This window comes from Carcharodon carcharias, chromosome 17 (assembly GCF_017639515.1).
Source record: "Carcharodon carcharias isolate sCarCar2 chromosome 17, sCarCar2.pri, whole genome shotgun sequence".
NCBI lineage: Eukaryota > Metazoa > Chordata > Chondrichthyes > Lamniformes > Lamnidae > Carcharodon > Carcharodon carcharias.
Genome location: NC_054483.1, coordinates 91,418,988 through 91,444,103, shown reverse-complemented (window position 1 = coordinate 91,444,103; position 25,116 = coordinate 91,418,988). Strand labels below are relative to the sequence as shown.

General features: G+C 42.2%; 1 protein-coding gene across 1 annotated transcript in view; it reads right to left on the bottom strand.

The window, feature by feature from the left end:
* Nucleotides 1-24,189, bottom strand: part of valopa (vertebrate ancient long opsin a) — a 35,249-nt gene extending 11,060 nt beyond the window's left edge. The window contains exons 1-2 of the mRNA XM_041209299.1: nucleotides 23,817-24,189; nucleotides 10,687-10,897 (exon numbers count right to left, since the gene is read on the bottom strand). Of these exons, the coding sequence (XP_041065233.1) occupies nucleotides 10,687-10,897; nucleotides 23,817-24,189 (584 nt within the window). The remainder of the gene's footprint in view (nucleotides 1-10,686; nucleotides 10,898-23,816) is intronic.
* Nucleotides 24,190-25,116: the final 927 nt, after the last annotated feature.

Genomic DNA, 25,116 nt, shown 5'->3' with positions numbered 1-25,116 from the left:
AAGCGACTAAATTCAATTGTCCCATGCTTTGAAAATTCAGTCATGTTCAAACTATCTTGGAGTCAAAACCTAGGACAACAATATTGTCATCCCTATTCTTTGACTTGTCTCTCACTTTACAAACAAGGGAGAGATGTGTGATCATTTCCTCCTTTTCCAAACTCTCGAATGACCGGAACAAGGGGCAGAATTTTTGTCGCGTCAGGTGGGAGCACAGCCAACCGGAATGGGAGTAAAATACTACCCGATGACATTGGGCGAGCGTCCTGATGTCATCTTGCACTCTCGCAATATTTCACTCGGCGAGCGTGCACAAGAGGTGGCAGCACGTCTGCCGACAATTAAGAGGCCTATTAAGGCCTTTAATCAATTAATTAAATCAGACTTTTCACTGCCCGTCCAACATGTTTAAATCGCATTTATAACATGTCCCTGTTCATGTGACAGGGTCACATGAGCGGACATGTTGACCTTATTTTTTAAATCTGTACTTGTACTGCTCTAAATCTTCAGCTTCCTAAGGCAGCTCTGTGCCTTCAGGGAGATTTCAGTGCGCACGCCTGCAAACCTCCGTGCTCGCCCTCCTCCCGCCCCCCCCCCCCCACTCCTCCTGCAGTGCTCAGCGTTGCAGCGTGAAAGTCACGCTGGCTGGCTGTTAATTGGTCGGTTTCATGGCCACTCCCAGGCCTGCCCACTGCGCCAGCCCGACGAGGGCAAAATTCAGCCCAAGGTGTGTATTAACCCTATGAATGCTGTGGCTTTCAAGAAAAGGCGCAAGACAGAATAAACGTTTATTTTCTCAACACCCAAAATGTAAATGCAAAAGCACCCACTCACTCATTCAGGCAAGACACACACACACGAAAAGATGGTACAAAATGATGCCTTGTGCACTTAGATTATTTAAAAAATCAAAGAAGTCACTTATATTATCAGTTCTCAAGATGGTGGTTTGAAACGTTGTTGGCTTGAGGGTTGTCTATTAGTTCACTGAAGACAATGGAGGTTGGAAATCTCAACCAATTAATTCATAGTGATTTAATCCATGCAACAGCAGGTTTCTGGCGTTTCTCCAGTTGAATGTGTAGTTGAGCCCCTATAGTAAAGTTATAATCCACAGGTAAAAGAAATAGCCCTGATTATCTGCTTGTGGTGGATTTGTAGGTAGGGTTCTTTCTTTTCTGAACGAGATCCCTTTGTTCTGTGTTCTCTGTCCCAGACTGACTTCTCTGGGCTATCCTTGTGAATTAATGAGGTATGTCCTATCATGAACCATTTCTGTCACATGACTGTTGCATCAATGTTCTCATTGTCTACACAAATAGTTTGATGGTCTAAGCAATTTTCACGTAATGGGGGATGAATGTTGGCCAATTGCGCCTTCTTGTGATTAAGTGGCTTTCCTTCACACCTATCTTTTTTGGATGTCAATCTGTAGACACAAAGTCTGGGTGACCATTGTATCTCAGTTTCTATAAACATGTAGACAGTAATAACTGTTAACTCCAGGTGATCTATTACATTCTGATGTCTCTTCAAAGACTGTTTACATATAATGACTCCCCAGAAACATGCCCAAGCAGGATTCAGTTCCTGCCTGTATAGAAACCAAAAAAAGGTCACCTGATCCCCTGGAGTCTCATCTTGTCAAGGTAAATTGCCCATATTCCATGCTGCTTTTTAAAAGTAACATGTCCATCTTCTTTATACGTTGCAGGGTGTATGATGGGGGTGTAACACTCCTTTGAGCTCGGCTCAACTCTGGAAGTATTGAATTTACCTGATTGTGAAAACCCATAAGACCTATTGATATTTCACCTGTGTCACTTCTCATAATTTGTGGCTTGGTCACCTGAGAATTCACTCTACATGTAGGATATAGGTCCTGGTCAATAGATCTGCCTTATGTTGATTTTGCCATCTAATTGCATGAATTTAATTACCAGAAAAAGTACATTTTTTTGCTGTACTATTTCACCTACATTCTATAATTTGTTCATCCATGAAAATAGCTCCAGATTGTGATTGCTATTACTAATCAGACTATGAACCTAATAATTACGTATTAATAAATTTTATTTTCACTCAATTTTCTCATGTATGAATTCTGATTAGTAGTGTTTCACTTTTTGTTTCTTAATGATTAATATATTAGCTTATGCTTACACTGAATAAATTTCAACCTGAAGATAAAATTCTGAGTGACAGGTGAGCTCAACCATGCCAGACTACTTTCCAATGCTTTGTGTAAAGAAGAAAGTAACTCAACATGGTCCTGCTATTTGCTACCAGGCTTCACTTAAAAGCAAGCTTACTAATAGCCTAAAACCCTGGAGAATTCAGGAGGGACACATAGTATGCTGGACAACTTCCTGTATTAGCTGCACTTCATTAACGCATACCACAGGTACCACTTACTCATTTCCTTCACTCCCACATGCTCATGAATACCACCCATGTTTATCTGTTTTGGTGACTGCTTCAAGTGAAGCATTGAGGTGTCATTTGACTTCTCTGTAGCAGTCCGATACACTATTTTTAAGGCAGAGTTAGATAGATTCTGGTTAGGCAAGAGAATCAAAGGTTATGGGGGTTAGATGGGAATGTGGAAATCAAAACACAAGAAGACCAGCCATGATCTTATTGAATGGTGGAACAGGCTGGAGGGGCCAAATGGTCTACTCCTTTCCCTATTTCTTAGGAGTGGCTTGTTGGGCCATTTCAGAAGGCAGTTCAGAGTTACATGTCAGCCAGGCAGTTAAGGGCAGAAGATTTTGGAAACCAGGTGGGTTGTTGCAGCAGTGCAGTAGTTTCATACTCAACATTTCCGAGACAAGCTTTTTAATTGTAAATTTATTTAGTTGAATTTAAATTTCCTAGCAGCTGTGGTGGGATTTGAACTTATGCCTCTATAGTGTTATTCTAACCCTCCAGATTACTAGTCTAGTAACATCACCACTATGCTATCATCCCCATGAATGGTGAGTAGAGCTCTACCAAAAGGCATAGTTGTCCATTTTTTACGAGATGTGTGCATTGCTGGCTAAGCCAGCATTTATTGTCCATCCCTAATTGCCCTTGAGAAGGTGGTGGTGAGCTGCCTTCTTGAACTGCTGCAGTCCCTCTGGTGTAGGTATAATCACAGTGCTGTTAGGAAGGGAGTTCCAGGATTTTGATCCAGCAACAGTGAAGGAATGGTGATATATTTCCAAGTCAGGATGTTGTGTGACTTGGAGGGGAACTTGCAGGTGGTGGTGTTCCCATCTATCTGCTGCCCTTGTCCTCCTAGCTAGTATAGGTCACAGGGTTGGATGGTGCTATCGCTGGAGCGTTGTTGAATTTCTGCAGTGCATCTTGTAGATGGTGCACACTGCTGCAGCTGTGCGTCGGTGGTGGAAGGAGTGAATGTTTGTGGATGTGGTGCCAATTAAGCAGCCTGCTTTGTCCTGGATGGTATTGAGCTTCTTGAATGTTATTGGAGCTGCACTCATCCAGGCAAGCAGAAAGTATTCCATCACACTCCTGACTTGTGCCTTGTAGATAGTAGACAGGCTTTGGGGAGTCAGGAGGTGAGTTATTGTCCACAGAATTTCCAATCTCTGACCTGTTCCTGTAGCCACAATGGCTAGTCCAGTTCAGTTTCTGGTCAATGGTAACCCCCCCAGGATGTTGATAGTGATTTTCCCAGGTATTCCTCATGAGAGATGTTTCTGATTGTTACAGCATTTATTGATTTAGGCACTTTAGACACAGGGCAATATACTTTTTTTTTATTCATTCACCATATGTGGGCTTTGCTGGCTGGGCCAGCATTTATTGCCCATCCCTAATTGACCTTGAGAAGGTGGTGGTGAGCCGCCTTCTTGAACCACTGCGGTCCATGTGGTCTAGATACTTCATCAATGACCTTTCCTCCCTCATAAGGCCAGAAGTGGGGATGGTCAGTGATGATTGTACAATGTTCAGCACCATTCGTAACTCCTCAGATACAGCAGTAGTCCGTGTTCATATGCAGTAAGACCTGGACAAAATTCAGGCTTGGGCTTATAAGTGGCAAGGAACATTCATGCCACACAAGTGCCAAGCAATGACCATCTCCAACAAGAGAGAATTAAACACCTACCTTTGATATTCAATGGAATTACCATCACTGAATCCGCCACCATCAAGTGCAGGAAAATTCTGCCCTTTAATACCAAGTGGAAAAGAAAATTGGCCCAGATCTTCTGCCCTTTATATAGTGGAGACTGGACATGCCTCGAGAGATGTGCTACAAGACCCGTCATAAGTACCAACATACTGACTTGGTGGGAATTGCCTGGGAAGTTCGTATTTCAGATAGGCAATTCCCCTGCTCCCTGGAATCCTCTGAAAATGTGTCCAATGGGGAATCTTATGGCCTCTCCTGTTGGCGGGATCTCCCTGTCCCACCAAAGTCAAGGGACCTTTGGATGGCTCACTGCACCTTCCGGCCCCACCCCCCCCAGCGCAACAGGATGGTAAAATTCTGCTTCAAGTCTGAGTTAGAGTCGGTAACTTCGGACTGCTCCAACTTACTTACCTGGATAGTTACCCAGGAAATGTTAGACAGGAAAAATCCAAATCTAACTCCTAAGGAACTATATAGCTGACCTCTTCAACTCCCTCCTCAACCCCCCGACCACTCCTCCTAACTTCCTTGAGCCCCCCACATCCCCTAACCCAACCCTACCACCCAACTCCCGGTAACCCGATCTGACCCGACTCACCCCCCGCCCCGACCAACCCAACCTGACAATACCAGCTGACCCAACTACCCACCGACACATCTACCCACTCACACACCTGCCATCCTACCCACCTCGCCCACCTACCATTCTCACCCATCTGCCACCCTACCATCCTACCCAGCTGCCACCCTGTCACCCTACTCACCTGCCATGCTACTACCACACCCTCCTACCCACTCAATCCACTTACCACCCTAACCCCCAGTCACCCTACCACCTTACCCAACTTACCCTGCCCCCTTGCACACCCTACCCCCTTAACCACTCTACCCCCTTAAACACTTACCGTACCCAGCTTACCCACTTAACTACTTATCTTCTCTCCATAGCTTTCCAAAGAAGCTTTGGGACATTTAAGTTCTTTACTTACTAGAATATTGCAGCTAGTGTTGTAAAAAGAGGCTTGCATTTCTGGAGAAGCCGGGATCGGAAGTTCCGGCCAGAAGTGCAGAGGTCTAGCATGGGGGGAAAGAATAGGACGGATTGGCAATCCGATGGTGATTGCCAGTCCTTGGATGCTACAGGCCAATAATGTTTTAATGATAAATGAAATGAAATTCCTTTTTAATTCAGTCAAGGTGATATATATAGCCACTCATATGTTTCTCCTGCAGTAACTCAATACAGACTGTGTGGTGCTTAAGACAAACATTTTTCTGCAAATAAAGCTGTCTGAAGAGGAACTGACATGCATACATAATCTTGCTTATTGATTGTAAAAAAAAAACCTGAATTAAATAAAGTTTGTTTTAAATTAATTTCAGCAGCTGAGAACATTAACAGAATCCCCTTGACAGATCATGTGGGATAGAATGCATACAGTGCCGCTGGATAGCTTCAACAAAATATGTTGAATTGCTTAACTTCCCTATTGTGGGACAAAAATAATAAAGTAGAAATACTGCAGCCTCACAAGTCTCCTTAGGTGGAAAAAAATTGATAAGCCTTGTTTGTAGGATGGGAACATAATTCACAATTATGCGGCACCCAGCAGATGTGAGGGAGGCAACATGGAGCTCAGTGCTGCCCACTCAACTCCATGAATCTAGGGTGCGCTAACCACACACCACAGCGGGGCCAGGTTCATTTGAGGTTCGCATTGATTAAAGCTAGCCTGCACTTCTTAAAGCCAGGTCGCAACTCTTAAAAGGGAAAGTGCATTCGGGCTGCAGCATGCTCTGGAACTGGTGGTGAATGTGTTTATAAGAAGGAAGCAAGAGCAGCAGTGGATCAGCAGATCAGAGAGAGGACTTCCACGTTCTCTGACACGGTGCTGATGGCCTTAGTGTACGAGGTGGAAAGAGAGGTCATACTTCTACAGGCGACCAGGGAAGTCTCCAGACATTCATTTCAAAGGGAATAGGAGCAGGTGCCCAACTAGAAGGTCAATGCAAAGAGTCTGGCCCTGAGGAACTGGCTACAGTCTGGTAATATTTCAATGATCAAAGTGTGACCAAGGTCAGTGAATGTATCTTCAAATGGCATGCTTGCTATAGTATCATCAACCTTGCACACTGCTCTGACCCAGTCAGAGTCCCATCACTCACCCATCAACAATCTCCAGCAATCAGGAGTCATGCCTAACATTCAGATGCTTCACCTCATCCTAACACACTTTAACAGTACTGCAAGCCTCACACCAATGTCTCACAGATTCCACACACACTTCCAGCTATTCAGCTATGACAGCCACTTCACCTTGCAGCACACTCACTGACACTCGTCCCTCTCTCTTGAAGGACAGGTGGTGCATAAAAAAAGGGAGCAGTAGAGATCTGATGGGAACATGCATGACTAAATCCTCAGCCTCTTGGAGGAAACGGTGTTCTGCATTATTGGTGTAGCTGCCACTGAAGCGATTACAATTGGTGCTGTTGAAACCATCCAGGACGATGTATATTCCAGAATTGTGTACCTTCTCATTTCACATTTCACCCTCATCCCACAATGTTGTGAAGTCCAGGATGCGGGTCATGTGACCATGGGGTCCTTGCTTTCCACCTTCCCAGCTTTCTCTCACCACAACTGTCCTCTTCTACATTTACGCTTTCAGATAGACAACATCTACTGCGTGGTCAGTCAATGCAGTCTGATAATGAAGGGCGAGGAGAGGAGCACACTTCTGGGAAAGGCCACTGTCACTTGATCTGACATTCACAGCCACCAGCTCGGATATTGGCATGTGCCTACTTTAGAGGTTAGTATAGAGACATGGTGAGTCACTGGGTGTGAGTGGGCTGAAACCAGGGCAGGGGGACAGGATAATGTGCAAGTCAGCTCCGCAGAGGGCGAGGTCACAGATGAGTTCTGCTGTAGAGGACTCAGATAAGGACTTCAATGGGGCACCATGCAGGAAAGCACTGATGAGTATACAAACCAAAATGCTTGGTATATTGTCCTGTCAGAAAGCCTACTGTTGGACCATGGGGAAATCAGGCTCTAACTGGGCACAGGGTTCCATGCAGAGCTTGGAGTCAATCCTTTCAAGAGTAGAAGAGGTGGCCAAGTCCCTCACAGCACCTGCAGACACAATTGTGATGCAGAATCTGATCGCTGATGTCTCAGCTTCCAGGCAGAAGCCACGCAATGCTTGAATGCTGCAGGGGAAGGTCAGACTGAAGTGATGAGACCCATGATTATTGCCATGTAAGCCCAGCTTGGTATCTTTCGGGGTCAGATTGCTGCCATCATGGCTCAAAGGGGCTTACAGAGTCTCACTGCAGTTCAGCAGTCTGTGCTCCAGATTGCCAGGATGGCTGAGACACAATCCCTTGGGAAGGGTTCCATAGAGCACACACTTGCTGTCATCTCTCAGGAAGACAGCATTCATTTTGCTGCCACTCCACCAATAATTCTGTCGCTACCACTCAGTGCAGACCGCTGTGTTAGGAACATAGCTTTAAGTTTGATTTATATTTTGTATTTAGGTGTTAAGAATGGTGAAACCTGGTTTTAGTTTCATTCAGAAGTTTTTGTGAACTGGGTTCCAGGATGCCTGGGACCCTACTTGTATACATGCATTTTTAATGAGGTTTTACAACTCTTGAAGTGAAGACATGGGTTACCAGGGGGTTAGTAGTTTAGTAAAGCTAAAAAAAATTAAGTAGGAAAAAGCTGTGTTGTTGCCTAGTGATGAGGGTTTAGAGACACAGTGAGACAAGGAAACACAGAAGGGCGGTCAGGCGGTCAGTTAGTGTGTGTACACCAGAGAGTGCAGGCAGAAGGGCTAATCTCTCTAATAAGAAATCCTGCAAGTCTGCCAGGGAATTGAGTTAGGGAACTCATGCGTTTGCTCTGAAGTTGAAATAATAATGAGTTTAGGTTGCGGTTTGTGGGTGTGGGAGAGGTACCAGCTGAAGAAAAGCATCTAGTGAATGTTCAGAAGTCTACTGGAAGAAAACTGTTTGAAACTGAGCGAACCCAAGCAAGAAACTTTGGTATTGAGACAGTGGTAAATCTTCACTGGGGTTTTGTGTCTATAAGGGTTGTTGGGATAAAAGGAATAGTGTGAGTTTGAATCATTTTCTGGTATCTGTATTGAAATCTTTCTAATCTTTTTGTCTAGTGTAATCTAATTAATTTCTTTCATGTTTAATAGGCGCTTTATCCTTTGTGTTAACAGTATACTGGCAGACCCTAGTGAATGTGTTTAGGAACTGACCTCCACGGTTTCTAAATAAAAAACAAAGTTAAGATCTACCAAGCAAGGTTTCACTCTGGGATCTGACTTGTCCAGTATTAACATCAGCTGGGATCATATCAGCTGCCGCCCATGCCATGAAGGTATGGCCCGAAGTCGAGCACTCAAGGCCCAGAGCTCCAAGGCCATCAGCAATCTCCTGCACTGAAAGTCACCAACCATTCTGCAGCCACTGTGTAGAAGCAGGTAGAACAGGCAAAGTCACTAAGGAAATGCACTAGGGTGATCAGCGAGTATCATATGTATTATTGAAAGTATAATTGAATAAAGTTTATATGGATTAGTTGTTTTGTGGTGTCTGTTATTTCAGGACTTTGGTCAAGAGGATGTTATGATGGTCCCTGACATAGAGGTGGTAATGTCAGGAATGTAAATTTGTGGATTTTTTTTTTACCGGAACCGGAATCTGACAAGACTCATGGAAAGCCTGACTGGATGTTACGGATGCTTCCGTCCTTCTCCTTCTTTCTCGTGATATGCTTGTTGAAGACCTGGTGGTAAGGGTTCCACCCTCATGATTGCCATGTTGTGGAGATGGCAGCAGAACACCATGAACTGGGAGACATGCTCTTACAAATACTGGAGTGCTCCTCATGAGCAGTCCAGACAGCTGAACCATTGCTTGACGCCACCAATGATCTGTTCCACAATTTTCCTGGTCACAGCACTGTTCTGGTTGACGGACCACTGTCCACATGTGATTAGGTAGTGGAGAGGAGGCATTAGCCACATGTACAGCCCACATGTCACCCAGCCACCAGGCTCTAGTTTGGTGTGGTGTTTGAAGATGGTGGGAATGGTTGGCTGGCACAGGAGAAAAGCTTTGTAACTGCTGTGAGGATTGCATGTAACAAACATGGCTGCCTTACCCATGTGACCTGTTTCAAGCCCCAAGTCATTTTCCAAATAAGGTGGTGTGTTAGACCAGTAAACATCCTGTGTTGTGGCTTTTCACACCCTGGGAGTTTCACTCAGCCAGGTCTTTGTGTTTGAGATAAGGAACCATCGCAGTACAATGAAATGTCGATGAGATCCATTTCATCTTTGTCTAGCACTCACTTAGTTTTGATGTTTCTATTTTCCATTGTCCTTTATGTTGATGGTCCACCCTTAACAAGGGGATGTGTGAACTTCACAAGTGGTTGTGATTGTCCACATAGTCATTAGGCGTTTGCTGGAGTTTCAGGACTGTCTGGAGCTGATTATTGCCAAGTCACATGATATGATACAGCCAACTTAAATAGCTTTTGGTGTACACTTTTATAAATATAGCTTTAAAGTTTGTAATATCTTCAAGCCTGTACTGGACATGACACCCCATGACTGAGAGCAAGTTTTCTGCACAGAAGCCTTCAACATTCGCTTCAATTCTCGCAAAGTTCCAGCATCTCTCACCGGTGGCTCAATGATTTTGTGCGAGCTTCTCCAATAACACAGTATGTCCACCCGCCCTGCAGCAGCAAAAGAAAGTCAAAAAGTACCTGACCAGAAAGTTGAACTTTAGGAAGGATGTGAAGGTTTTAGAGAGGGCACAGAAAAGATTTATGAGAATGACTCCAGGGATGAGAGACGTGGATCAGCTGGAGAACTTGGGGTTGTTCTTGGAGAAGAGAAGGTTGAGAGGAGATTTGGTAGCGGCATCTGAAATCCTGAGGCATTTACACAGAGCACATGGGGGAAACTGCCCCATTGGCAGAAAGATTGAGAACCAAAGGACATAGATTTAAGGTGATTGGCAAAAGAACCAAAGGCAATATGAGGAAAAACATTTTTATGCACTGAATAGTTAGGATCAGGAATAAACTGCCTGAGAATGTGGTAGAGACAGATTTAATTGCATCTCTCAGGATGGAATTGGATAAGAACCAGAAAGGAAAACATTTTCAGGGCTATGGGGAAAATGCATAAGAGTGGATCTAGCTGAATTATTCCTGCAGAGAGCAGGCACAGAAACAATAGGCCAAATGTCCTTCACCTGTGCTGTGGCCATTCTATCATCTACGATCCTGTGATTCCAACATGTAAGGCTATCTATTTATAGCTTGGAAATATAGCAGCACAATATTATACAATATCTATGGAATAAGTAAGACACAGACTCTAAACTGTAACAGTTTGGCTTAGCAAAAATTCTGCAGAAGAACTATACATCATAAATTTGTTACTAACACTTATCTGCATGCATTTCAGTTACGCTCTCTTCAGCTGTTGGCTCACCAATTAGGTTCACACGTCGTGCCAATCGGACTGACAGTGTAACTGCTCCAGCCAATGGTGGGTGGGATGGTCCAAATGAAGGAAAACACCCAAATGAAGACAATGCCGAGGGCAGCATGCTTTCCCTGCAGACGGATATTACCCAGTGGTCGACAGATCACAAAATACCGCTCAAAGGCTAGCACCGCTAGTGACCAGAGTGCCACAATGCCTGTAAAATAGACACGGAAAACTAATAAAGTTTACAAATCACCATTTAGGTACAAATTCAATTTCCATTAATTATTTTATATTCAATTTTTTTTTCCATGTCCAAAGTGTAGAAAGTTATGTCATCCTCCCCTTGATCTGTTTTCTTTGGTATATTGATTGCATCCCAGTGTAGCTAAAGTATATTTAGCAGCCTTCGGAGTGTTGGTGCACTCTTCCAGCTTCATCTGCCTCATCAACATTGATTTTTGTTTCATAAGTTTGTCTTTTATTTTATATTTTATTTTGTTGACTAGGGTCACAGTCTTCCTGCGCAAAAGGTCATTTTGGCTCACGTTCAAAAAAAAGTTTGGTTTTTGGATGTATTCAGTTTCAGATGTAAAGGTAAAGGATATTTGACTGAATATAGATTTACAGCACAGAGGAATACCACGGATCCACCTTATCTTTGAATAGCAATCCTGAATTTGTTATGCTACCCATGAAGACTGATAATGTTTAAAAAGAAATTCAAACTTCCAGTTAATAGCTGAAAGAATGACACATGAAGATTTCACGTTTTAAAAATCTACTGTAACAAATGAGTAAAAGCACTATTGATAAAACAGTATTTTCTTTTTGTATGCAATTTGTACATTAAACTACTGAGAGGAACTTTGCCTTTTTATACTTATCACCCATCACACTCTTTTGGGGAAACAGCTTCCAATGGATTCCTGTAATCCTGTTTTGTTAAGTAGTAACTTCAAGTGACCATCTCCAGACACTTATCCCTTTTTGTGGAGTTTCTTAAATCCACCACTAGCAGTAAAGCCTGATCTGATGGATACAAGTCTAGCCCATCCAGCCTTTCCTCACAAGGCAACCCATGCATTCCAGGTATAATATAAAAATTTTCCATGTTCTCATTATGGCCAGGACTTTTGGGAAAAATCAACGTAATAACCTTGCCTTATTTATCTTGCCAGTTGTAAATATTTTCCATGTCCCTTTGAAAATCAAACACCTTTCCCACATATCTAAAAATGCAAATTTCATTCACACCACCTCTGCTGAGACCTCACCCTAGTTTACTCATCTCCATTTCAAATGCTTGTTTTCCATCTAACCTCTTTGATAATTTAAACCTTGCAGTCTATTCGTCTATAGTTTAATTAAATTAGCCACACACACACCAATACAAGCCTGCTTTAAAATGTCCCACAGTAATATCAGGAAAAATATGATAGTTCCTTGACCCCTCCATCCTTCTAGAAAAATGAACTGACAGTTTCATTTTCTAAACCCATCTTACATTGCTTACTATACTTATCTATATACACTAAACTATTACACTACCAGGTACATGTGTTAACATGGCAATATATACAAATCCTTTGTATCAACAGTGGTCATTTCAATCCAGTGAACTTTAAACTCTTGACAATGCATTCAGAATTAAATGTTCTCATCCAGCCACATGTATAATCTGTAAATTAAATGGTTGCAGTAATAAACTCCATCTGAACATTCTTGCACTTCAGTCTCAAAATTTATCCAGAAATTTTACAGGATTGTGGCCTGTATAAACAACTGTTTCTGAAGAATTGCTTGCAACATAAACCTTGAAAGGCTGCAATGCTACTACCAGACTTAGAATCTCTTTTTCGATGGTTGAGTATCTTTTCTGTTTACATTCAGCCTCTATGAAAAATATCCTATCGGCTTTTCAATTCCTGTTTCATCTTTTTGTAACAACACAGCACCAATACCCAAATCACTTGCATCAATTGCCAACATAAGCTGCTTGGCTTAACTAGGTGCTTCCAAAACTCGTGTAGTAGTCAACACAGTTTTTAAACTGTCAAATACATTCTGACACTCCTGTATCCATTGAAATTTCTTGTTCTTTTTTAATAGTTCAGTCAATGGAGCAATCACACTGCCAAAATGTGGTACAAACTTGCAGTAAAATCCACTCATGCCCAGAAATCTCAAAACTTCCCGTTTTGTTGTAGGCACCGGGAAATTCATGATGGCTTTTACTTTCACATCTCTTGGGACCACTTGACCATGTCCAACTGTATAGCCTAAATATGTAACTTGAGCTTTTGCAAATTTACTCTTATCCATGTTCACCACCAAATTAGCTTCTTGCAGATGATCAAACAGTTATTTCAGACATTGTAAATGCTCCTCCCACATTTGACTGAAAACTACCAAGTCGTCAATATAAACAGCACAATTGCTCAGTCCTGCAATTACTTTGTTTGTCAGTCTTTGAAATGTTGCAGGTCCATTCTTCATTCCAAATGGAATAACTTTAAACTGATGCAATCCACCTGGTGTTACAAAAGCCAATATCTCTTTTGCTCTTTCCAGTAACGGTACTTGCCAATATTCTCGCAGCAAGTCAATCTTTGTGATAAACTCTGATTGTCCCACTTTCTCAATACAATCTTCCAACCATGGAAAAGGATATGAATCTGCTTTTGTCACTGCATTTACATTTCTATAATCCACACACACTCTTTGTGTTCCATCTGGTTTTGGCACCATCACAATAGATGAACTCCAGTTACTGCAACTAGACTGTATGATGTCATTCTGAAGTATGAATTTGATGTATTTTTTCACTTGAGCCAATTTTACTGGATTTAATATTTCTGTTTGTTGCCTTATTGAAACTGAATCCCCCACATTTATATCATGTGTAGCTAAATTTGTTTTCCCCAGCTTATTCCCACACATAGCTTTGTGTGACTGCAATAGCTTTTCCAAATCACTTTGACAGTTGTCTGGAAGGTAATTCAATATTACATCTAAATTTGAAAGTACCCCCTCATTGCCCAATTTGCTTAGAGAAAAACCAATTTCAGAATCCTTCATTTCTACCTCTTTCTCTTTATCTACTGCTACTAATACCGCCTTTTGGTTATCTTCTCTGTCATGTGACACACATAGTTACATGACACACTCTCTGCTTCTTTCTTCCATCTGGAGTATTTATTAAATAATTTACTTCACTCACTCTCTTTCCAATCCTATAAGGCCCACTAAACATTGCTTTTGATGGTCACATGACACTGGTAACAAAACAAGCACCTTATCTCCAACAACAAAACTAAGAGGTTTGGTCCTCTTATCTGCATTTGGCATCATCACCCACTGTGATATCTTTAAATGTTCCTTAGCTAACTCACATGCTCTCTTCAATCTTTCTCTGAATTTTGTCACATAATCTAGGAGAGTAGTTTCTGAACTCTAACCCATTAGTTTCTTCTGAGTCAACTTAAGTGGTCCCCTCACCTCATGACCATAGACTAATTCAAAAGGACTAAACCCTGTCAATTCATTAGGGCATCCCTAATTGCAAATAACAAGGATGAAATCTCCCGATTCCAGTCCTGTGGGTAGCCTGACTATAAGCCCTCATCATAGTTTTTAAGGTTTGGTAAAGTGTGTTAAGCTGATGACTTAAACTGTTTTATCCCCAGGCTGTTCATTACTTCCTTAATCAGCGGTGAAATGAAATTTGAACCCTGATCTGACTGTATTTCTTTTGGTAACCCATATCTTGTGAAAACTTTGGTCAGCTCCTCTACAACTCTCTTTGCTGTAATATTTTATAGAGGCATTGTTTCCAGAAATCTAGTGAACACATCCATGATTGTCAGCAAGTACTGATTTCCACTTTCGGTCTTAGGGAGAGGCCCTACACGATCAATCAGGGCCCTGGTAAAAGGTTCTTCATATGCTTGAATTGGAATTAAAGGTGCAGGTTTAATCACTGCTTGAGGTTTTCCTGTCACCTGACATGTGTGACATGTTCTACAGAGGTTGACTACATCTTTATGCAGTCCAAGCCAATAACAATGTTTTTGTATTTTTGCCTGAGTTTTCCTAATTCCTAAATGTCCAGCTATTGGAATTTCGTGAGCTACTCTCAATATTTCATTTCTGTATCCAGTTGGTATAATTATTTGATGTACTTCCACCCACTTCCCATCTGCCGGAGTCCTCATTAACACATTACCTTTAAGGTAATAACACTCTGGAATACATTCTGCCTCTGTTTCCAACTAAGCTGTTTAACATAACTTCTTTATTCGTAAACCCTTTTGCTGTATTTCTACCAATTTTACTGAGCTAAACACTTCTGCTTCATTCTCTTCAACCTTTTCTTCCTGCATAATCTTTTCAAAGGCATATCTAGCTAATTGGATGTCAGCATCCTTCCCCTGCCTTTTAGATACCTCCTCATCCAATTTCAACCTATGAGTTTGTGATCTGATTACTAAACAATCTGGAAACAATCCAGGATGCTCTTTCTGCAACATCTCTGTTGAATGCATCACCACAGGCTGCTCGACTATAGTAGGCATCACCAACATCTGTGACCCAACTATGTCATTACCCAAGATAAATTAAACCCCTGCCATGGTCAATGTTTTTACTACTCCAACAATCACTTCACCTGTTTTCAACTTACTCTTTAAATTTACCTTCCACGATGGAATAGGTTTAGCGTCTCCATGAATTCCACATAACTACTCTTTCCTGCTCGACACAACAAATAGCATTATCCTATAACATTAAATAGTGACTAGCCCCTGTATCCCTTAAAACATCTTTGCCTGCTCCACCCTGTATACATGGAAAGACTTTCCCTTCATACACAAAATCTTTAAACATTTCTTTAACCTGCCCTTCAGAACTCCCTTGGGTAAATTGTGAACACGTTCCCACTTCTTTACCTACCACTGATTTTTCCTGATCCACCTTTACACAAACCACTGTCTTTTCCTGCTTCCAAATCTCAGAACACACAGTACTCCTATTTCCAGAACCATTCTGCATTCCAATGACTGCAACAGGTTTTCCCTGTAACCTCCAACACATTGACTGTGTGCCCACCTTATTACTGTGAAAACATTTAAGTCTTTGAGTGTCACTTCTACCCTCAGCACCCTCCTTCTGGTCTGAGGCAAAACTTCCTGAACTGCTCCTTCTCTTCCCTGACAACCTGCCTTCCTTTCAACTTCCCACTTTCTAACCTTCTTGGACTTAAAGGGGCAACAGAAAAAAGGTTTTGATCTATGAACTAGCTCATAATCATCAGCTATCTTTGCTGCTTTCTTAGCCGTTTTAGTCCTCTGTTCTTCCACATGAGTTCTAACTACCAAAGTAAATTATTCTTTAAATTCTTCCAAAAGAATTACTTCTCTAAGAGCTGCTTATGTTGTCTCTATCTTTAGTACCAATATCACTAGTCAAAATTAATTTGCCTTATCTCAAACTCAATATAAGTCTGATCAGGCTTTTTCCTTATATTCTGAAATTGCCGCCTGTATGCCTCAGGAACCAACTCAATTGCATTCAGAATAGCCTTTTTTAAATACCTCATAGTCCACTGATAGTTCGTCTAACAGCGATGCATATACATCATGAGCTCTACCTACAAACCCAGACTGTAAAAGCAAAGTCCAGATTTCCTGTGGCCATTTCATTTGCTTGGCTATCTTCTCAAACAAAATAAAGAATGTCTCTACATCCATTTCTTCAAACTTCAGAAAAGCCTGCACAAATTTAAATATCTCCCCTGGGCTTTGAGTTAAAATACTTGTTTCCACATCAAAACCTTCCTCAGCATCTGAAATCTCTTTTTTAACTTCTGGCCTTTTAAGCTGGTATTCCCTTTTCCCTTTCCTTTTCTCTTTTCTCCATTGCTAATTTCTGCAGTTCCAATTCCCTTTCCTGTTTTCTTTCCCTCTCCTGCCTCTCTGCTTGCTCCCTTTTAAATGTTCGTTCTCTTTCCTTATCCTTTTCTTCCACCTCTAACCTTTTCAATTCCAATTCTCTTTCTTTCCCTTTCATCTCTAATTCAAGTTTTCCCATTTGCATTGCTTGTTCATGTTCAAGCTTCTTCATTTATTACTGAAGTCTCACTACCTCCAGCTGTGACTCACTAGTTTCAGGTATCCCTTTCAATTTAAATGCTGCAGTATTATTTCAATTATGTCCACTTTCTTTGCCCCTGCAGTTAATCCTAACTGCAACTTACCCACCAATTCTGTTAACTATGCCTTAGTTACTTTTTGTAAACAAAGCAGCTTTACAACTACTCCCAGAAAAGTCTTAGCAATTGTTAAAGCCATTTTTGCAGTCTAACCACTTTAAAATCCCTCAACACCAACTCCCGAGTTTAATGGTCTTCTCATACTCATAGCCTTAAGATTCAACAACTCAAAACCAATCAAGGAATTTTAAAAACCTTGGACGAGCCCCCCCATTTTGTTAAGATATGGGCAGCAATTTCAGAATATTTGCCAGGCTGACAAATCCACAAGGGATACTTGGCCATGCTATCACAACAATTTTGCAAGCTGCATTTATTATGAGAAGGCTTGTGCACTGAAGTCAGAAGCAATGAGTGCACTCCACCTTCAAAGATTTTAAAGATTAAGTTAAAAAATTTATTAACAAAAAAGAACAAATTTAAACACACATAAGATTACAGTTACAAAGTTATAATAGTTCCATAAATTTCTACTTAACCAGACTCCCAACTACGCACCCCCTTTAAGGCAACAGTCCAAATAGATTCCAAATTTATAACGTCATCCAGCAATATTACCACAAGCACCCAGTGGACAATGGAATTTCAAAGGCTTTCAACACAACATTGGTTACTGGAACAGTAAACTTCTGCAGGGTGGCCAGAGGTTTTTTCCTCCAAGTTCGTTTTACACAGTCACCTTTCAGGATCTCATATGGCCACACCTCACACAGCCTTCCATCATTCTTTAACTATATTTTATGCCTTTTCATTTGTAAATCCCATTGTTTCCACTTGTCTTTACAAGTTACTTTACCCAGAATATAAAAATCTTTCATATCCTCATTATGGCCAGCACTTTTGGTAAAAATTAATGTAATAACCTTGCCTTATTTATCTTGCCTGTTGCAAACATTTAGCATGTCCCTTTAAAAATCAAACACCTTTTCCACTTTTTTAAAAATGCAAATTTCATTCATACCGCCTCTGTTGAGACCTCACCCTAGTTTACACATCCCCATTTCAAATGCCTATTTTATACCCAACTTCTTTGATAATTTAAATCTTGCAATTTAATCATCCCTAGTTTAATTAAATTAGCCACACACACACAAAACCATACACATAAACCAACATAAACCTGCTTTAAAGTATTCCACAGTAATATCAGGAAATTTATGATAGTTCTTTGACACTACTCATCCCCAATTCCCATGAACTCAGTGACTATAACAATAACAGATTTCAGGAGAACATAGACAGACTAGTGAAATGGATAGAAACATGGCAGACAAAATTTAATGCAGGGAAGGGAAAAGTCATTCATTTTGGCAGCAGGAATGAGAAGAAGTAATATAAATTAAATGGTGCAATTTTAAAGGGTGTGCAGGAACATAGAAACCTGGGGTGTATGTACACAAATCATTGAAGACTGTAGAAAAACAATGTGGTATAAATTTTGGCATAAAGAACAAAAGCAAGCAAGACATACTAAATGTTTACTAAATATTTATCAATTACTGGTTTGGCCCCAACTACAGCATTGTGGCTAATTCTGGGCACTACACTTCAGGAAGAATGTCAAGACCTTGCAGAGAGAGAAAGTTAAAGGGAGATTTTATACAGGTGTTCAAAATCCTGGAAGGTTTTGCTAGAGTAAATAAGGACAACCTGTTTCCAGTGGCAGGAGAGGCGGTAACCAGATTTAAGATCACAGGCAAAAGAAGCAGCGGTGACAGAATATTTATGCAGCATGGCGTTTCTGTGATCTGGAATGCACTACCTGAAATTATTTTGAGAGCAGATTCAGTGGTAATTTTCAGAAAGATATTGGATAGCTACTTGAAGCAGAAAATTTTACAACATTATGAGGAAAGAGAGGGGAATGGGACTAATTGATTAGCTCTTTCAAAGAGGTGGCATGAGCATGATGAGCCAAAAGGTCTCCTTCTCTACTGTTAGATTCTATGCTCCCTCAAATATCCTGGTTCCTTTATTCCATTCTTAAAAGTAGAGTTCAGTCAGCTTCATCCCCTGTTAAACTTCATACATTATTTATCTCCCCAGCTTCAAAAGCCTTGTCGATCCTATCTCTTTAACCATGCTTGGTGGAATCTGCTCAAACTTTTCTTTGCTATTTCTCAGCAAACATTTCTACCCTGTGAATTGCTTTCAGACATTTATTGCATGATAAAGAAGTGAAATGGCAATCCCCTCTTTCCTCTGTGTGATGTGAGGATTTCAGAATACCCATATAAATAAATTCCACAGAAGCCAAATAGTACAGAAAAGAAAAGGTTTTCATTTATAGGGTCATAGAGTCATAGAGGTCTACAGCACAGAAAAAGGCCCTTCGGCCCGTCGAGTCTGCGCTGGTCAAACAAGTACCTAACTATTCTAATCCCATTTCCCAGCACTAGGCCCAAAGCCTTGTATGCCATGGCATCGCAAGTGCACACCCAAATACTTCTTAAACGTTATGAGGGTTTCTGCCTCTACCACCCTTTCAGGCAGTGAGTCCAGATTCCCACTACCCTCTGGAGAAAATTCTTCCTCACGTCCACTCTAAACCTCCTGCCCCTTACCTGAAATCTATGCCCCCTGGTTATTGATCCCTCCAACAATGGCAAAAGTTCCTTCCTGTCTACCCTATCTGTGCCCCTCATAATTTTACACAACTCAATCATGTCCCCCCTCAATCTTCTCTGCTCCAAGGAAAATAACCCCAGTCTATCCAATCTCTCCTCATAACTAAAACTCTCCAGCCCAGGCAACATCCTGGTAAATCTCCTCTGCACTGTCTCTAGTGCAATCACATTCTCCCTATAATGCACACAATACTCTAGCTGTGGACTAACTAGCATTTTATACAGTTCCAGCATAACCTCCCTGCTCTTATATTCAATGCCTCGGCTAATGAAGGCAAGTATCCCATATGCTTTCTTATCCACCTTATCTCCCTGTCCCACTTCCTTAAGGGACCAGTGGACATGTACACCAAGAGCCTTCTGATCCTCGGTACTTCCCAAGGTCCTACCATTCATTGTGTATTCCTGTGCCTTGTTTGTCCTGCTCAAGTGCATCACCTCACACTTATCCGGATTAAATTCAATTTGCCACAGATCAGCCCATCTGACCAGCCCATCTATATCCTCCTGTAATCTACGGCTATCCTTCTCACTATTTACCGCCCCACCAATTTTCTTGTCATCCGCGAACTTACTGATCAACCCTCATACATTCAAGTCTAAATCGTTTATATATACCACAAACGGCAAGGGACCCTACGCCGATCCCTGTGGAGCCCCACTGGACACAGCTTTCCATTCACAAAAACACCCCTCGAACATCACACTCTGCTTCCTGCCACTCAGTCAATTCTGGATCCAATTTGCCAGATTGCCTTGCATCCCACGGGCTCTTACCTATGTTATCAGTCTCCCGTGGGGGAACTTATCAAAAGCCTTGCTGAAGTCCAAGTAGACTACGTCAAATGCATTGCCCTCATCTACACACCTGGTCACCTCTTCGGAAAATTCAATCAAATTGGTCAAACATGACCTCCCCTTGACAAAATCATGCTGACTGTCTTTGATTAATCCCTGTCTCTCCAAGTGTAAGTTAATTCTGTCCCTCAGAATTGCTTCCAATAGTTTCCCCACCACTGAGGTTAGACTGACTGGCCCGTAGTTCCCTAGTTTATCCCTTCATCCCTTCTTGAATAACGGTACCACATTGGCTGTCCTCCAGTCCTTTGGCACCTGTCCTGTGGCCAGAGAGGTATTGAAAATTATTGCCAACACCCCTGCTATCTTCTCCCTTGCTTCACTCAACAGCCTGGGATACATTTCAACTGGGCCTGGAGATTTGTCTACTTTTAAGCCTGCCAGGCCACTTAGGACATCCTCTCTTTCTATGCTAATTTCTTTAATTATATCACAGTCCTTCTGCCTGATTTCCATACCCACGCCATCCCTCTCACTTGTGAACACTGACACAGAGTATTCATTTAAAACCCCACACACAAATTACCACTATGGTCCTTAATGGGCCCTATTCATTCCCTAGTTATCCTCTTACTCTTAAAGTACTTGTAAAATAACTTTGGATTTTCCTTTATTTTACCTGTCAATGTATTTTCATGCCCCCTTTTAATCTCCTAATTTCCTTTTTAAGTTCCCCCCTACATATTCTATACTCCTCTAGGGCTTCTGCTGTTTTGAGCCCTCTGTATCTGCCATAAGCCTCCCTTTTTCTCTTTATCCAATCCTGTATATCCCTTGACATCCAGGGTTCCCTGGATTTGTTGGTTCCACCCTTTGTCTTTATTGGAATATGTTGGCCCTGTACTCTCCCTATTTCTTTCTTGAATGAGTCCCACTGCTCTGATGCAGATTTACCTAAAAGAAGCTGCTCCCAGTCCACTCTGGCCAATTCATATCTGAGCTTATTAAAATCGGCCTACCCCCAATTTAGAACTTTGATTTCTGGCCCATCCTTGTCCTTTTCCATCAGAACCTTGAATCTAACAGAGATCACTATCTGCAAAATGCTCCCCCACTGATACCTCCAACACTTGCCTGGCTTCATTCCCTAAAATTAAGTCCTATAGCACCTTTCACAACCACACAATGATCCCAAGTGCTTTACAACCAATAAAGTGCTTTTTGAAGTGTAGTCACTGCTGTAATGTGGGAAATACAGCAGCCAATTTGCACACAGCTCCCACAAACTGCAAAGAGATAATGACCAGATAATTTATTTTTTCTGATGTTGACTGGGGGATAAATATTGGTCAAGGTTCATCCAAAAGACAGCACTTCCAAAAGTGCAGCACTCCCTCATTACTGTGCTGGAACGTCAGCCTTGATTTCTGTCTTGGAGATGCCCAGCAAACGATCCCCTCTATCGGAGGTTGCAATTGCATTGAGGGCTTCAGCCCTGCGGGTAGTGCAGCAGGATGAGGTCCGCATGACACCAATAATGTTTAATTTCAGAACAGGAGGTAAGGTAATGTGTTGGATTAAAACATCATCCTGGTGGAATTGCATCCATTTCTAACTCAACACCTAAAAAATGCACCTTAAGCGTAATGGTTATCAGCCTTCAACAGCAGTTAGATATTTTCAATACAAAGGCCTAAGAACACATGATAGTTTTTTTTTAGCTAATTCAAGATGGACTTCATAGTGTAGACAGTGCAAGCAAAGTGGTGTAAGATCACCTATGCAGGAATAGTAACACCAAAGATACAGTAAAAAGACAATATTCAGGACTCTTTACTACTAGCACAAACTGCTAAAGTTTTACACTGCCACCCTTGGGCCACAAGATACATTGAGCTGTGTGATAGTGGATACAGAGCTGGCTCTCTGTGAAGTTTCCACCCACATAGATTGCACTCACCTGGTATCCACATGGTGCTTACATTTTAATGTTAACTGAGGGTTGACAGGGCGACTGGTTCTTCTGACAGTGAAAATAAGTGATTTAAAATTTCCATGTAGTGAAAAGGACCAGCCGAGAACCGCACTTTATGGCCCTTCCAGTTACACTCAGTTAAATCCAATTTGAGAAACTTCACACCAAGATATTACTGCAAAGTGTCCACACGAAGAGGCCAGATTTTCACTGGATGTACATGGCTTCTGTACCCTCCCCACCAGTTTTTCCTCTCTGTGCTGCGTCCAGGCGGGTCCACGATGCCCAGGCAGTAAACTCGAAAATCTTGCCCGCAACGTGTGGACAATAATGACCAATAACTTGCATCTTTTTTCTGCCTGTCATTCCAATACTTATAGGGGGACGGGGGTAGTGGGGAGGGAGGGGGATATTTCCAATAATTCTGGGAAGCAGCGACTCCTGGGACGGAATGTAAAACATGGTTGGTTCCTCGGAGCTCCGACTAACCGTGAAACTTTTGCTCGTGAACCAGACTGAAGTCTGAGCCAACACGGACAGGGCGGGTGCAGAGGCATCAGCCCCCACGCTAAGCTGTTAACGGCCTGAATGTTTGCACTGTGGCCCCGCTGCTACATGGATCGCATGGGGCGATTTGTGGATTTTAATCCACCCTTTTCACAGCAGCTAGACATGGATGCAATTTCCACCACAATGATGGTGTTTTGGTTCAGCGCATTACCTTGCCTCCTGCTCTGAAATAAAACATTATAGTTGATGTGCAGATCTCATTCCGCTGCACCACCCACAGCGCTGAAACTCCCAATGCAACCGCATCCTCCGCTGGAGGGGATCGTTTACAATCGCCATACACTGAGGCGATTCGGGGACTCGGCAAATTCAACACAGCAAAGAGGTTTGACAGGAGGGGGACTCTGTACAACCCCTTCTTCAGCCGTGTGCTAATGAAACAGCCTGCTTTGGATCGGATGGATAAAAACGATGTTAGGGCAGTCGTCACTGACTGTCAGCGAGAATCCACATCACCTATTGTCATTCTGAGCTCCTAGGCACTGACGATTAGCACTCTGTCCGCTGCGCTAACTGCGCCCGCCGTGTTCATAGCGAAAAGCTACTGAACTTTTCATCTCATAACGCGTGGCTAGAGCGGCATTTAGAGGAAGGATTTAACACTCTGCTGTAAGCAAAACAGAAAATTCTGCAAAAACTCAGCAGGTCTAACAGCATCTGTGGAGGGAAGACAGAGTTAACGTTTCGAGTCCATATGACTCTTCTGCAGAACATGGAACACTGCCGTGCCAACTGTGCGGTGTGTAGAAATGGGGATTAAATCGCCATACCTATCTTAGCTTCCTGTACCAGACTTTTTGTTTCCTCTATTAGGGCAAATATATCTTATTTGCCACAAAAAAAATTTGGATTCCACGGTCAGCAACAAACTTCTGAAAGTAAAACGACTTACCGAAAAAAGTTACAGCAAAACCTTCCAAAACGCACGCCCAGGCCCCGAGGAAGAAATATCCGTGGAGATTGGTGATAAAACTCAGGGTCCCGCCGATGAGCGACACAAGGAAATCGGCCACGGACAGATTGAGAATAATGTAATTCAGAGGCTGCCTCAGCTGCTTAAACCTGTAGGTCACCAGCAGGACGGTGAAGTTTTCAGAAAGAGATAAAAACGTCACAAAAAACATTAAAGTCGCCAACAGTTTGAAGTTCCAGGGCTCGATGGTGTGCAGAGGACCATCGAATGGATCTGCAGCCGGGGAGAGCACATGGGTCGCCTCGGAGGACAGGGCTTCGTTACCAGCCCTCCTTGTCCACGAGGAATTCATCATTTAACACACACACACAGACACACAAACACAACAGAGGAATTGGCCAATAGCATGCAGCAATCACCGTGGTCTTACTGAAATGTTGCCGAAACTGTATGGGTTTAAGAGCAGCAGTTACCCCCAGCCCCTTACAGTTTTCGGTGTTATCTGCTAGGACACTGCGTGATTAATGGCACAATCTTCAGACATGGACATCTGACAACATCTTCACTGTTTGGAGGGGGGAGGGCTACCGGGAACTTTGCATGCTGAAATCAGGTGGAGCTGGGGTTTAGTTTGTCGTGTGCAGCAACCCCATGCAAATGGACTTGTTCTGGGGAGAAGAGGGAGAATTCCTGCAGTTAAGTTTCACGGAAAGAAATCGGGAGGAATAAAAGAATATTGAGATGCTTGAAGGTTCAAACTGAACCTCAGCCCCTTGAGAACACAGGTTTACAGAAAAAAATGTCAAAGCGCAAAACGTAGGGCGAAGTTATGCTTCCAGTGCTTTCCAACAATGCAGTTGCTATCTACATGTCTGGAATGTTATTCATTATAAAGACCCATCTCAGAAAAGAAAGTTCCCTCCTTTATGTCAACCAATCTGCTGCATGCCTACTTGTGATTTGAGGCGATCGTTGACTAAACATTTTAGTCAAAGGTGCTCAGCCAACAGATATGAACAAAACAAGTTATAAATCGATCGGATGGATGGAACGCGAGATGTATCATCCGAACCAGATAGCCAGACAGAGAATGTTCTGTTCATCTTGCACACTTTGGATCTGTAATAGATTTCAGTTTGCTCCAGAACCTTCCATACTAGCTATTGATCGCTAAGAGTTGTTTAAATTATACTGCCTTTCCCACTCTGAATGTTTCCCCTTTGTTGGGCGGTAGGGGAGGCGGTTGTCGCTTATTGCTGTATTTAAACTCACACAACAC